The sequence below is a fragment of the Anguilla anguilla genome, chromosome 1, assembly GCF_013347855.1.
Source record: "Anguilla anguilla isolate fAngAng1 chromosome 1, fAngAng1.pri, whole genome shotgun sequence".
NCBI lineage: Eukaryota > Metazoa > Chordata > Actinopteri > Anguilliformes > Anguillidae > Anguilla > Anguilla anguilla.
This window is the reverse complement of record NC_049201.1, coordinates 5,843,428-5,858,427: the sequence shown is the minus strand read 5'-3', so window position 1 is coordinate 5,858,427 and position 15,000 is coordinate 5,843,428. Positions and strand designations below refer to the sequence as shown.

Below are 15,000 nucleotides of genomic sequence, written 5' to 3'. Positions count from 1 at the left end.
CTCCGGCCCCCAGCGGCCCCCCGCGATCGGCCGGGCGGGGGCCGCCGTCACCGAGGACAACCGTCCGCTGCTCGTCACCATGGGAACGGCCGCTCTGCAGGACCCCAGGCTGCCGAATATAGAAGGGCACAACGCCACTGTGCTTTAACCCCGCCCACTGTGCTGTGCTCTCGCCCCGCCCCCTTCACTGCCCCCGCCCAACCCCCCACCTCCGCAGACACGTCCACACCCGCCGTGGACCAATCAGCTGTAATTCTTTTTCAAAACTCGAATCAGGAGCTCTCACCAGGCTGTCAATAAAACACACAAAAAAACGAAAATAATAAAATGGGAAAAGGACTTGGGTGTTGGGACGACTTTTCGTCGGGCGACTTTTTGAACTCGGCTATGTTTTAAATCTTCCAGATCGCTGGAGCTGGGAAACCTTTGGTTTAGAGTTTTTGAAGTGTTCAGAAGAGATTTTCCGTTCGCTGTCGATGGTTGCCGTGGGAACAGCATCAGGACCATGACCACAATGGTACGTCTTGGCTTCTGGCGGACCCCGAAATCCCACGTGGACGGGCCCAGGGTTTGACCTATGACCACCGTCACAAGTTTTACATCAAAATTTTCCCAAAACAAATAAATCAATTAGAAATCACAATATCATATCATGATTCTTGTCTCTCGCGGGTGGGAAAGACCTTATACTGTGTGTCCGTGATCACATTCTCAAAAACAACGGGACAGGAAGCCCCCCCCCCCGTCTGTCTGTCCCAGCGGCGGCTTCCTCCCTTTAATCCGGAGACACCCCGGGCGTTTATGGGACAGGTCACCCTGACGCCACACGGATTCTCTGCTGGGAACAGACGCCTCGATCTGGCTCCGTTTTCTAACAAAAAACAAAAAAAAAGTGATGTGTTTGTTGATGCTTGCTTGCCTGCCTGTTTATTTATTCATTTGTTAATTTATTATTTGGGAGATCTGTTAATTATTTATGGACGTGCTCTCCCCCCTCCTCCCTCCCTCCCCAAAATCCCTGTTTTTCATAATTTTGTTAGCTCTTGGACTCTGTTGGCTTTTAAACTGCGGGAATTCAGATTCAACACGGAGTTTAACAGAGTAAATAAATCCCCGATGGCTGAGGTGACAGTTGGCCGCTGCGCTGCAGATTTCGCGGAGCAGACGGAGGCGGAGGCGGAGTGTGTGATTGACATCCACCAGGGCTCCTAGCGGGCGGGGGGGGGGGGGGGGGGGGGGGGGGGTCTGCGCCGCGCACACGCGCTTCATTTCCTGAAACGAGCTGTCCGCTGTGTCGCTTCCTTGGCCCGCTCAGGTACAGGCTCGGCCGCTTGACCTTGTATTCTGGATAGCTCACCCCTGACCCCTGACCTTTGACCCCTCGCCACAGAGACACGCAGCTGGCAGCCATGGCCCAATTTACAGTCCTTGTACATGATCTCTCCTTTAAGTGGATTATCTTTTTTTGTAATCTTTTTTTTTTTTTTTTTTTAAACCAAGAAATGTTTAAAGGTTTCCGAGCGTACGGTTGAGAAGTACGCTTTTCATTCTTCGTAAATTACTACTTGTAAAAAAAAAAAAAAAAAAAAAAGTCTTTCCAAAAATTATTATTTTTTAAATTGCTACCTTCATTTGAGCACAGCAGACGACAAGGTTTAAAACTCTTTGTTGAACGGAGATTGGTTTTTGAACATTACTATTGAAAGGACCTGTGTTATAATGCCTAAATAAGCCAGCACAATGTACATTTCTTACCACGCAGCAGAGGGAGTTGATGAAATCAAGCCCTCGGGTGTCATTCGCGGCTTCTCGAAGCTGGTGAACGTTTAACCCGACGCCACGCAGCCACGACGTTGGAATCGCAGCACGCACTTCAAACAAACCATTACCAAAATGTTTCTGAGGTCCAAATGGGTACGGGACGTGATGGGAGGGGCCTACCAACCCAACCCTCCACCCCCTCCCCCCCCCCCCCCCCCCCCCCTTCGGCTTTGACTCTATCCAAACTCAGATCACACATTCCAGCTGCTCTGCATCCACTTTGCTCTTTGTAAAAAGTAAAAAAAATTAAATAAATAAATGAATAATAAAAATAAAAAAATCTTGTAAAAATGTTATAATTACAAAGCATTGTACTATGGTTGTGGTAAACCTTGTAAGTTTCCCTTGGATTACGACTTGGATAATCTGCCTAATAAATAAAATGACTAATAACAGCTGGTTTGGCATCCAGACTGAACCTGATGAATAAAAGGTTTTCAAAATCCCTCACGTGAGCGCGTTTTGCCGACTGCAGTCAGTGCAGAACCACGGAAGACGCGCGTGCGGACGGGAGAGTCTGCGAGCTCGCCGAGTGGCGTTTGTCAGAGAACAAAAATCATATGAAGTGTCACCGGTCACATGGTGCGTGCGTCAGGTTTAAGCAAAGCAGGCTGAATTACAGGAGACAAACGTCGAGGCCTGGGATGTCGGTGTGTGTGTGTGTGTGAGTGTGTGCGCGTGTGCGTGTGTGTGTGTGGATTTGTATGTGTGTGTGTGTTTGTGTGTGCGCGTCAGTGTGATGTGGAAGAATAAAAATGGTGTTTCTCGACGGCACTCATTTCTCCCTGGGAGAAGCGCCGTTGCCTCCGCACAGATAACCTGGGTACCTCTCCAAAAAAAGATGTTTATCACCTGGGTGCTGCGGTGGGGCTGTTGTCTTGGCAGCCACCTTGTTAAAACAGTTATTCCTGCCACAAGTCCACAGACCTTCGTCTGTTTCCCCAAAGGCTTCGCTAAACAGGTCAAAGCCTAACAGGCAGGCAGGTGCACACACACGCACGCGCACGCACGCACGCACGCACGCACACACATACACACCGCACGCACACACACACGCACGCACACACACACACACACACACACGCACGCACGCACACACATACACACCGCACGCACGCACGCACACACACACGCACGCACGCACATACACACCGCACACACAAACACACACACGCACGCACGCACACACACACAAACACACCGCACACACAAACACACACACACACACCGCACACACACACACAAACAAGCACGCACGCACGCACACACGCCAGCCCGCGCTTGCATACACACGCACACACCCAACCACGCTTGCGCACACACACAAACACGGAACAGACAGGACAGCATGACAACTGTTTAGTGAAATTAGAATATAAATCTTTTATTATTCTTTGTTATTTTACAAATATCTCTCTGGCTACTTCAAAGCAATTCACTGATGTATCCCACCGCTAAAATACAGCATGATCAATGGCAGCAAATAACCAAATATATACACCAGTCTTCACTGCAGGGGAAAATAATAAAAATTTCGCAGCACGCACAATTACACTCTTAAACACACAACGCACCGAAAAACGAGACACTGGATCTGTTTCCAAAAGCTCCAGTACAGAATCGAGCCAGTTTTGGGGTTTTCCTGCACGAACGGGTGGCCAGATGAGGACAGTACTCCCCGTAACCTCACATCCCCCCATCAGAATCCCCCGTTACCTGCGTTCAAGTACAATGGAGCCCCCGCCCCATCTCCACGCAGTCAGACACGATTCCAAAGCAAGCAGATGATATCTGGAGTTTCTATTGATTTCCTTCCATCGCGCCCTTTTTTATTTATTTTTTTTAAACAGACCCAAACACGATGGGTAATTGAGGAGCAGTGATGAGGGATTTAAACAGAGCTCCACTTCCATTTCTCCATCAGCGCATTAAATGCTACATTTCAGGACTGGAACCTTTTCAAGTCGCAGGAACGCTTTGGGGCTGTTGGGAGAATTCAGCGTTCGTGCCGAACTGCTGCAGCGCTACTGTGCAAAACACATGGGGGGGGGGGGCGGGGGCGGTGCCACGGACCAACAATCCCACAATCCTCTGGGTCATACCCTGTCAGAATTATCCAAAAAATTGTCCTAAAAATCGGGCGCTGGAAGACCCAACACTGTCAGCACGCCAACGTATCATGCCAACGAGAACCCCCTGATTAATGGGAGGTACGGCAGTGACAAAGGGGGGGGGGGAGGTCCTCCTCAACCAAAAAAACAGCGAAAGCATATAACGAAATCACATTCTTTTAACTCGTACTACACAGGCGTAATTCAATCCAAATAAAACATATTAACACACACAAAACCGAAGGTAAGGATTAGCCTTAGCGTGAAGGTTCAGAACTACAGCAATTTCAAATTAAACAATAATCCTCTGTGCACTATACACAGCTTTCCGTAAAACTATGCATTTCAATTCAACACTTGAACTGTATGTATTAGACACACGTATCTCCTTAATGATATGCGTTTACTTAGCTGAATTAATACAACGTATGGCTAGCAAAACCCTGTGGCTCCTTCCTCTAAAAGGGAAACCTAAGAAAGCTTGCAGGTCAGAAGCGAGCTGGAGAACAAATTAGCGCAAAGCTAGGAAAAGCGTCAGATGAAGCTCTCTACAAAAGTGCAAACCCCCTTCTTTCTGTCCTTCCTCCTTCACATTGGCAGCGAGAGGCTGAGGGGAAGTAACGGTATTTAACCGGCTCGCTGCTCGTTCGTGGGTGGAGTTTATAAAGTGCCGTAATGTGGGTGGGGTTTTCGGGACTGGGGGGGGGGGGGGGGGTTATGGGAAAGCCCTTGGGGGCGTGGCCTGATGTAAGACTAATGCTGTGCTGTCTTATTCAGACCAGGGCAGTTGGTGTCAGTCAGAGGCAGCAAGGAAAGGAAGGGGCCAAAGAAAGGAGCCAGTCTGTTCATAGCAGCTACAGGAGCTCCTGTGCCGCTCCATTCTGGGGGGGTGGGGGGGGTGAGGGGGGTAGGGCAGAGTACGGGCAGAATATCATCGGAACGGCAGTGTGGAACGGTGGCTTTTTCCCCGCTAGCCTGCTGACACCTCAACGTCCCCCCCACCCCCCCACCCCCCCACCACCAACCCCCTTCCTCCCACTTTGAAGCTAACATTCCAAACAGCCTGCTTTTTGCTCTTTGTGCACGACCCTGCTTTCAGATGATTAAAAACAACGTCTGACGTAACCGATGAACATTTTCACTGGTGGACTATTCCCCGGCAGCCAGGCGGCTGCAGGTAGGGACACTCTGGGACGCAGGTGGAATAAAGTCCCCAAAACTCCCCCCCCCTCCCCCTCCCAGCACCCCCCCTCCCTCCCTCCTCAGCTGGGCTCGTCCACCAGCCGGCCCCCGTTGATGCCGCGGTAGGTGACGCGGCTGGGGCGCACCAGGACGCCGTGGCCGGGCCGGCAGCTGAAGTAGCGGCGCTCCCCCACCGCGCCGTCGTTCTTGCCCCGGGCGGAGCGCAGCTCCAGGCCCAGCCACAGGCCGGGCGCGAAGTCCGCCGTGCCCAGGTAGCGGATGGCGCCCATCTCGTTGGCGCTGGTCAGCAGCACCTGCATGCCCAGGTGCAGCTTCACCGCCCGATCCGAGCCTGAGGAGGCGGCGCCCGAGCTGGCCCCGCCCGAGACTCCGCCCACCCCGGCGCCGCCCCCGCTCACCGTGCTCCACCTGCGCCGCAGCGGCGTGGGGCGGGTCCTGAGAGAGAGGGGGGGGGAGGGGGGAGAGAGAGGGGGAGAGAAAGAGGGTGGGGGAGGGAGGGGAGAGAGAGTGGGAGGGGAAAGAGAGAAAGGGGGGAGAGATAGAGGGGGGGGAGAAAGAGAGGGGGAGGGAGGGGAGGGGGGAGCGAGAGACAGAAAGAGAGGGAAGGGGGGAGAGAGGGAGAAAGAGGGAGGGAGACAAAGAGAGAGATGGAGGACAGAAGGAGAGAAAGAGAGATGGGAGAAAGGGAGATAGAGAGAGAGAAATAGAGAGGTGGGGGAGAGAGGGAGATAGAGAAAGATATATCACGAACATCATCTCCCCGGATGCTGAGTAAAAGTGAGTAAAATGCATAGGACATGTCAGGGAGTAAGAGCTTCTCCTCCTCACTCATCTGCTTATCTTCGCAGTTTTTTTTTGTTTTTTTGAATGCCCTGCTGATAAAACCTGCGGGCGAGGGACACACATAGTTCATAATTCAATATCGATTAAAATCTTACACTAAGCAGCATTTGTTTCCTGGAACAAGATTTTTAACTGAGCTGTGAGCGGCTATCGCTGGTGGGATGCCATTTAAATTTGCATCGTTTACAGAAACGGCAGTTGGGGCAGAGAGAAAGCCCGGGCCGGATCCCGGCAGGGCGGACCGGACTGGCTCACCTGCTGACCGGACTCCTGCGGCTCGGCTCCCTTGGAGTGGAGATGGCGGATGAGGTGCTGAAACTGCGGCGGATTCCTGAAACGCACACACACACACACACACACACACACACACACACACGCACGCGCACACACACGGACAAACAGACACAAACACAGGCACACGCACGGAATGCGCTCCTCACATCACTGTCTGCTTTAGTGTGACTGAAATCTCCAGGGGACGGAATGAGGGGGGAGAAAGGGATTGTGGGTAGAGAACTCACCGGTGAAGGAGCGGTTGAGTCGGGAGGAGCTGAGCTCTGACAGGCAGTCGAGAGAACCGTGAATCCTGAGGCCAAAGGAGAGAGACGGCATGAGAAAACCAATACACACATACACTACACACACACGTACACTACACATACACACATATACACACATATACACTACACATACACGTACACTACACATACACACATTTACACTATACACACACACTCTCACACCTTCCACACATATACACACACACACATACACACACACACACACATATACACTACACATACACACACACATATACACTACACATATACACACACACACACACATACACACAGGCAACACACTACACATACACGTACACTACACATACACACATATATACACTATACACACATACACTACACTACACATACACACATATACACACATACACACTACACACACACACATACACTACACATACACGTACAATACACATACACACATACACTACACACATTACACTATACACACACACACTACACACACATACACTACACATATACACACACACACACATACACTATACACACACACTCTCACACTTTCCACACACCACATATACACACACTACACATACACACACACATACACTGCACATACACACACATCGCACGCACACACACACATATACACCACACACATACACGTACGCACACACGTACACATACACTACACACACACATGCACACACTCGCTCTCACACACACACACGCACAACACGCACACCTTCCACACACACACACAAACCTACCACACGCTACACACACATGCACACACAACCCCACATGCATGCGTGCACACACATACACACAAACAAATCAGACACAGAAACCCAGAAGCACGCATGTGGATACACAGGCCCTGCCATTGTGCACAAACAGCACAGGTGTCACCACCGCTAACCAAGAATAGTACTGAGCATGGAGGCAATTCAGCAAAAACAGTCTCATACACACACACACACACACACACACACACACACACACACACACACACACACACACACACACACACATACACACACATACACACACACACACACACACACACACACATACACACACACACACACACACACACACACACACATATCTCCTAATAGCTGAGCACAGGCAGAAACACAGCAGAGACGGGCTCCTGTATTCCTGCAGTTGAGTGAGATGAGCTGCACTGGCGGCTCCCCGTTAGCTTAGCAGAGTTCTGCCTGCCGTTCAATCAAAGCCCAGTGCCCTGCAGGTTAATTAAAAAACTACACTTTCCCTGGGACACCCCTCTTATCACACCGTCAAGGTGGGGGGGGGGGGGAACAGAACAGGGCAGGGGGCGGCCAGGCCAACGGAGGGGAGGGACACGGGGTGGGGGGGGGGGGGGAGAGGGGGAGAAATGGGTGCCAGGATGATAGAGCGAAAGACAACAGGAATAGCGCAAAAACAAAATGGTGTACGGCAAAATGAAAGGAAGGGGCCAATGAGATTAGGCTGGTGAGCTAATGGAGCTGAGGGAGAAAAATGGATTTAACCATCTTCTGTGCCCTTCCGCGAAGGTCAGATAATAAAATCACATTTTCTGGCATTCCGAATGCTTCATGTGACTTTTTTAAAATTTATTATTTATTATTTTTTGTTGTTATTGTTGCTGCTGCTGCTGCATTGTCGCTGGAACCATGTGAAAATGTCTGGCGCCCTCTAGTGTTCGCCGTCTTCGCGTCGAGGTTTCCGGGGAAGTTGTGCGCCAAGCGTCGCTAGGTTTTCAGGTCCGAGTACGCAGGCTAGCGAAATCTCATGAATTACATTGAATTTGGCCATTTAGCATACACTTACGCAGAGCGATTTAAAGAGATGGCTTTTTTTTTCTCTACACACAATCCATTTATACAGCAGGACATTTGAGCTGTACAAATGAGCAATTGAGGTTAAGTGCCTAGCCCAGGGGTGCGGTGGCTGCGCTCCAGTTAGGAACCGAACCGGCAACCTTCCAGTTACGGGGCGCAGTTCCGTAACCACGACACCACTGACTTTTGAAAATTTATTTTAGGCAAACTATTTTAGGAGAAACTGTCTAATTCCATTTCTCACGCTGTCATGCAGGCTACTTAGGAGACAAATGGCCAAAGCTGTCCCCTGCATTTTAATCCTCACAACCAAAGAGATGCTAGCACGCTACGATGCTACGGAGGAAAGGCTCTACCGGTCCCAATTACACATATTAGGGCCGATAAGAAAAACCTGACGTCGTCCAATGCAAGAATATCGAGACCACAGAGTCAAATTTAAAATGCATTTTAGAAATATTACCTGAGTGTTTGATAGTCAGACCACATCTGGATCAATTCATTTGACATGGGTCTTCATAACACCCTTACTACCTCTAAAAATGAGTACCATCATAAACTTACATAAACATTACGACAAAATGATAACAACGGACATAGACTGTGAAACATATGACAAGCATGATGACACTATCATGGCATGATATCAGGCCATGCTGAATCAGGTGTCTTACTGCTGATCTAAATCAAAAACCTGCACCCACACCGGCCCGTTTCGGATAAGACTGGGTGCCCCTGTTTTAGTGCCATCCCAGAACCCCGGTGCGCTGTCCCACACTCACCTCTGCACACGTGAGGGAGGGGCGAAGACCCCGTGTTTGGGGGGGCAGCTGAAGTACTGCACGCCCCCCACCGAGCCGTTGTTCTTCCCGCTGGGCTTGTCCAGCTCCACGCCCAGCCAGAACCCTAAGGGGGGGGGGGGGGGGGGCAGAGGGTCACCCGCGGCAACGTAAAGCAGTCTGTGAATGGGGGTAATAAGGAACCGAACTCTGGACCTGAGGGACAGGGGTAACAGAACTCTGGACCTGAGGGACAGGGGTAACAGAACTCTGGACCTGAGGGACAGGGGTAACAGAACTCTGGACCTGAGGGACAGGGGTAACAGAACTCTGCACCTGAGGGACAGGGGTAACAGAACTCTGGACCTGAGGGACAGGGGTAACGGAACTCTGGACCTGAGGGACAGGGGTAACGGAACTCTGGACCTGAGGGACAGGGGTAACAGAACTCTGCACCTGAGGGACAGGGGTAACAGAACTCTGCACCTGAGGGACAGGGGTAACAGAACTCTGGACCTGAGGGACAGGGGTAACAGAACTCTGGACCTGAGGGACAGGGGTAACAGAACTCTGGACCTGAGGGACAGGGGTAACAGAACTCTGGACCTGAGGGACAGGGGTAACAGAACTCTGGACCTGAGGGACAGGGGTAACAGAACTCTGGACCTGAGGGACAGGGGTAACAGAACTCTGGACCTGAGGGACAGGGGTAACAGAACTCTGGACCTGAGGGACAGGGGTAACAGAACTCTGGACCTGAGGGACAGGGGTAACAGAACTCTGGACCTGAGGGACAGGGGTAACAGAACTCTGGACCTGAGGGACAGGGGTAACAGAACTCTGGACCTGAGGGACAGGGGTAACAGAACTCTGGACCTGAGGACAGGGGTAACGGCAGGGGCGGGACCTCATCCTGGCTGGGAAAGAAAAGACTTGCGCACTCGCTTGATGCTCCAAAAAAAGAAACAGCAGTGTTTACTTCTTTAAGACCAACGTGGGCAAAAGGGTTTCCCATGGCTAAATAAATACTGCTATTCTTTTATTTATTTATTTTTGGAGCATCAAGCGAGCATTTGGGTCCTTTCTTTTCCGATCCTATGTGTTTCTGTGACCCAGCACCTTGTGTGTGTTTTCTGGTGTGACCCAGCACCTTGTGTGTGTTTTCCGGTGTGACCCAGCACCTTGTGTGTGTTTTCCGGTGTGACCCAGCACCTTGTGTGTGATTTCCGGTGTGCGTGTGTGCGGACCTCGTCCTGGCTGACCGCCCCGGGGCAGTTCAGAAGGGGCACTTTTAGGATAAAACCGGGCTCCTTCCAGCTACAGAACTGCTCTCGCTTCTCGTCTCGGGAACAAAAGGAAAGGCCTCGGCCAGCTCGTTTTTTTTTTTTTTTTATTCCGGCGCTTTCCGTCTGCTCTGCATGTCGTTTCGTAAGAGCGCCCGGGGCGAGGAGAACGAGCGGCCGCCCCGGGGCGAGGAGAACGAGCAGAACGAGCGGCCGCCCGGCCCGGATCCTTCTCTAACGGAACGCGGAGCTTAGCGGAGCGTAGCCTAGCGTAGCGTAGCGAGCGGATTTCAGCCAGAGGAGCGTGGGCGGGGACCCGAGGCTGAACGACGGCGTGATCGTTAATTAGTGGGAGGAGCCCCAGGGCGGGTGGGCGGGCGGGCTGCTCGGCCTACGTTGGCGGTTCTGCTGTGTGAGGCGGCGGGGGAGGGGGCGGAGTCTCAGCTGAGGGTCAGGGGTCCTCTCTCTCCCTGCAGCGGTGACCTTGAGGAGCGCGCGCGCGTGACCTTGAGCGCTGCTCACCCGGGGCGAAGCTGGTCTTGCCGTAGAAGCGCACCACGCCCGTCCGCTGGCCCACCACCAGGACCCGCTCCCCCAGCCGCACCTCCGAGGCCTCGCCCACCGAGCTGCACGCCGACGGCGTCCTCGTTCTGGCGCCTGGGGGGGGGGGGGGGAGCGGGCTTCATTATCATCCTCATTCTCCCCATCGCCATGAGCGTTAGTCAATATGAGATTACTGTGAGTGAAATATGCTGAGACCTCTCTGAGATTAACAGGAAAGGAAGAGCTACAGGGGGAGGGGATGGGAGAGTAGGAGTTTTACTATGCAGAGCAAATGTGTGTGTGTGTGTGTGTGTGTGTGTGTGTGTGTGTGGTGTGTCCGTGTGTGTGTGTGCATGCTCAGTACCAGCGGGGGTCTGAACGGCTGGGGGCGTGGCCTTTGAAGTGGGCGGGGCTCGCTCTCTTCGCATCCGGGCGGGCGGCCGTTGCCGTGGAAGCGGGCGGGGCCGAGAAGCAGGGCCGTGCCTGGAGTCAAGAGAGGAAGAGGAGGAGGAGCAGCTTCGCGAGAGAATGCCTGGAGAGGAGAGAAAGACAGAGGAAGAGTGTGAATAAAATGAGTAGGGAATGGAGAGGTGAGAGAGTGAGAGGGATAGTTAGAGTAAAAACACAAGCTAATCATTTCCAAAAAGCACAATGAAGCCGGGATGTGAGTTCACAGCCACACACTCCATACACATGATCACATGACATTACAGCAGCGGGTGTGAGATCACACTGCACACTACGGTAACCAGCGTGGGACATACTGTGCAAGATCACACTGCACACTACGGTAACCAGCGTGGGACACACTGTGCAAGATCACACTGCACACTACGGTAACCAGCGTGGGACACACTGTGAAAGAGCACACAGCACACTACGGTAACCAGCGTGGGACACACTGTGCAAGATCACACAGCACACTACGGTAACCAGCGTGGGACACACTGCAAGATCACAGAGCACAATATGGCAACCAGGATGGGACACACTGTGCAAGAGCACACAGGACACTACGGTAACCAGCATGGGACACACTGTGCAAGATCACACAGCACACTACGGTAACCAGGGAACACACTGCAAAATATCACTGCACACTACGGTAACCAGCGTGGAACATACTGTGCAAGATCACACAGCACAATATGGCAACCAGGATGGGACACACTGCAAGTGTGGCTCTGGCAGCACACTATGGTAACCAGCGTTGGACACACTGTGCAAGAACACCCAGCACACTATGGTAACCAGAATTGGACACACTGTGCAAAATATCACAGCACACACAATCTCCACTCACGGTCTCACTGCTGATCCTCCATCCCCCGTCCATTGTATGGGGCTTTTAGTCCCCAGCCGACCGTCTAAACACAGAGACGGCAGCCCACAGTCTGCCACCTCCTCGTATTGTAAAGCCAGCGCAATAACACCGCCGCCGTCCTATCCTGAGGGGACCTCGACCAGAACCACCGGTGGGAAAAAAAACATTTAAAAAAAAAAAAAAAAATCTCTCATTTCCAGCGCACTTCAGATGAACGGCAGGGAACGGCAGCTCTACCGTTCAGCCATTAAGAGCTCATTTAGGAGTCTGACACCATTAAGGCCGTCTCTCTCTCTGTCTCTCTCTCCCCCCTCTCTCTCTCTCTCTCTCTCTCTCTCTCTCTCTCTCTCTCTCTGTCTCTCTCTCCCCCTCGCTCCCTCTATCTATGCTCTCTCTCTCTCTCTCTCTCCTCCCTCTCTCTCTCTCTCTCTCCTCCCTCTCTCTCTCTCTCTCTCTCTCTGTCTCTCTCTCTCTCTCTCTCTCTCTCTCTCTCTCTCTCTCTCTCTCTCTCTCTCTCTCTCTCTCTCTCTCTCTCTCTCTCGCGCGCAGCCCTCCCCCGCCGCGGAACTTCATTAATTACACAAGCTGGAGGCGCTAATGGCGCTGCGCGTGCCAGGCCTACAGGAGCGGGCGTGCTTTATGCTTTATGCTTTACGCAGCACGCGCCGTCTGGATTGGGGCTCTTCAGATCTGGCAGCTGGGACGGGAGGTGGCAGATGCCCCGTACTGCCGCAGGCAGGGGGGGGGGGGGGGGGGGGGCTGGGGCGGGGGGGGGGGCGGGGGGATCGCCTCGACGAGCGCCGACAGTGGGGCTCCGCCTCCACCTGAGAGCTCCGCCTCCGACTCAAAGTTCCGCCGCGTTTTTTCTGTAGCGCGGTTTTTCCGCCACCGCGGGTTTCACGTGCAGGTGTGTCACAGGAGTGTGCACGGAGGAGGAGGAGCGGGGGGCGGGGGCGGGGGGGGGGGGGGCTCAGCGGCTGATTTAAGACCGCGTAAGACCAGCGGTCCTCGATTACAACCCCGCTGCCAAATCAAGGCCCTTTTAAGCCCTTTAAAACGTCCCACTGCCCCAAATTCACGCGCCCATAAAATCCCGAGAAGGAGCATTTCCAACTGTCCATAAAGCCACATAAAATAAAAACTCAATATCTCTGTCAGAACTGCGTTTCGGGGCCCCGGATATTATTTCTCCATTAAAGGATTTTTAAGGACTTAATGGAGCGTGGGAACCGAACAGGATGTAACAGAAGGGGTGAAGACGGCTCGGCAGGGGCGCACGCGCCAGGGCGCTTAGAGTTTAGAGTCTGTCTGAGGGTCGGCAGGACGTCTGGATCAGCAGTGAGACGTTTTAACAGTAGGGTGGGGGGGGGGGGGGGGGGGGGTTTGCAGTGCTTGCAGTACCTGTCTTGCCCACCAGGGGATCGCTGGCGCCCTGTATGGGGGCAGCAGACCCTTTCGGTTTCTCGGCTGTTTTTTGGACAGACGGAGTGCTTTTCCCTCCAGGGGGGAAAAGAGAGAGAGAAAAAAAAACATTTACAAAAAAAAAATACCTCGGGAAGGAGCTAGAAAGATTGCAGGTAGGAAGGAAGAGGGAGGGAGAGAGAAGGAGAGAGAGAGAGAAAGAACGAGAGAGCAAGAGAGACAGAGACAGAGAGAGAGACATGGGGGTGGCAGAAGACACCACTGATTTAACGCCGAAGTAAGAACAGTAAGAAAAGGAAGCCGTTTCATAATGAATCGCCTTAGTTGAGGGCTCAATCATTATGATAGTCATGCGGCTCCACTAAAACAAACACACACATTCAAGGTGAAAGCGAGTCCCACAGTCATAATCCCATACAACTCATCACTGTGTATCAGAGGGCTGTGGGAACACTCTCCGTTTTAAAAACACTCATCAAAAGTTTCACTCTCTCGCTTAAACTATTTGTTTACACTGAAAGCTGCAATAAAAAAGTGTTTTGCGAAGACAAAATCATTTTATTAAAATATATTATGCAGCCGCCTTATTTTCATAATTCTCCCCAAGAGGACCATGGGAGAAAGAGTACTTTTTAAGCACTCTGTGTAGAGTGCTGACGATCCACATTTCAGAGCCTGAGTTTAAATGACCCTCCATGCAACGGAGAGTACTATCACAGAGCTCACTATCACAGAGCTCACTATCACAGAGCTCACTATCACAGAGTTCACTATCACAGAGCTCACTATCACAGAGCTCACTATCACAGAGTTCACTATCACAGAGCTCACTATCACAGAGCTCACTATCACAGAGTTCACTATCACAGAGCTCACTATCACATAGCTCACTATCACAGAGCTCACTATCACAGAGCTCACTATCACAGAGCTCACTATCACAGAGCTCAGGCCAGAGCAGGACACCAGACCAGAGATCCACCAAGACCCCTCCCATGAAGTAAGGCTAAACACGTACCCACACCGCCAGCTACTGCCCCGCCAACACTCCCTGCTACTGCCACACCCTGCCAACACCACCCGCTACTGCCCCGCCCCGCCAACACCACCCGCTACTGCCCCACCAACACCATCTGCTACTGCCCCACCCTGCTAACACCACCCGCTACTGCCCCACCCTGCTGACACCTCCTGCTACTGCCCCGCCAACACTCCCTGCTACTGCCACACCCTGCCAACACCACCTGCTACTGCCCCACCCCGCCAACACCTCCTGCTA

General features: G+C 52.3%; 2 protein-coding genes across 7 annotated transcripts in view; one reads left to right on the top strand and one right to left on the bottom strand.

The window, feature by feature from the left end:
* Positions 1–1,212, top strand: part of alk (ALK receptor tyrosine kinase) — a 349,900-nt gene extending 348,688 nt beyond the window's left edge. The window contains exons 30-31 of the mRNA XM_035435053.1: positions 1–62; positions 1,151–1,212. The exon at positions 1–62 is cut by the window's left edge and continues 117 nt beyond it. Coding sequence (XP_035290944.1) covers positions 1–62; positions 1,151–1,212 — 124 coding nt within the window. The remainder of the gene's footprint in view (positions 63–1,150) is intronic.
* Positions 1,213–4,955: 3,743 nt separating this feature from the next.
* LOC118210758 (CAP-Gly domain-containing linker protein 4-like) overlaps positions 4,956–15,000 on the bottom strand; it is a 39,018-nt gene continuing 28,973 nt past the window's right edge. For 4 of the 6 annotated variants that reach the window (XM_035387195.1, XM_035387203.1, XM_035387169.1 and 1 more), the window contains exons 10-16: positions 13,701–13,796; positions 11,340–11,507; positions 10,955–11,089; positions 9,153–9,276; positions 6,500–6,564; positions 6,234–6,309; positions 4,956–5,570 (exon numbers count right to left, since the gene is read on the bottom strand). In XM_035387195.1, coding sequence (XP_035243086.1) covers positions 5,195–5,570; positions 6,234–6,309; positions 6,500–6,564; positions 9,153–9,276; positions 10,955–11,089; positions 11,340–11,507; positions 13,701–13,796 — 1,040 coding nt within the window. In that variant the 3' untranslated portion in view covers positions 4,956–5,194. The remainder of the gene's footprint in view (positions 5,571–6,233; positions 6,310–6,499; positions 6,565–9,152; positions 9,277–10,954; positions 11,090–11,339; positions 11,508–13,700; positions 13,797–15,000) is intronic. The other 2 variants (XM_035387185.1, XM_035387212.1) reach the window with 2 other exon arrangements.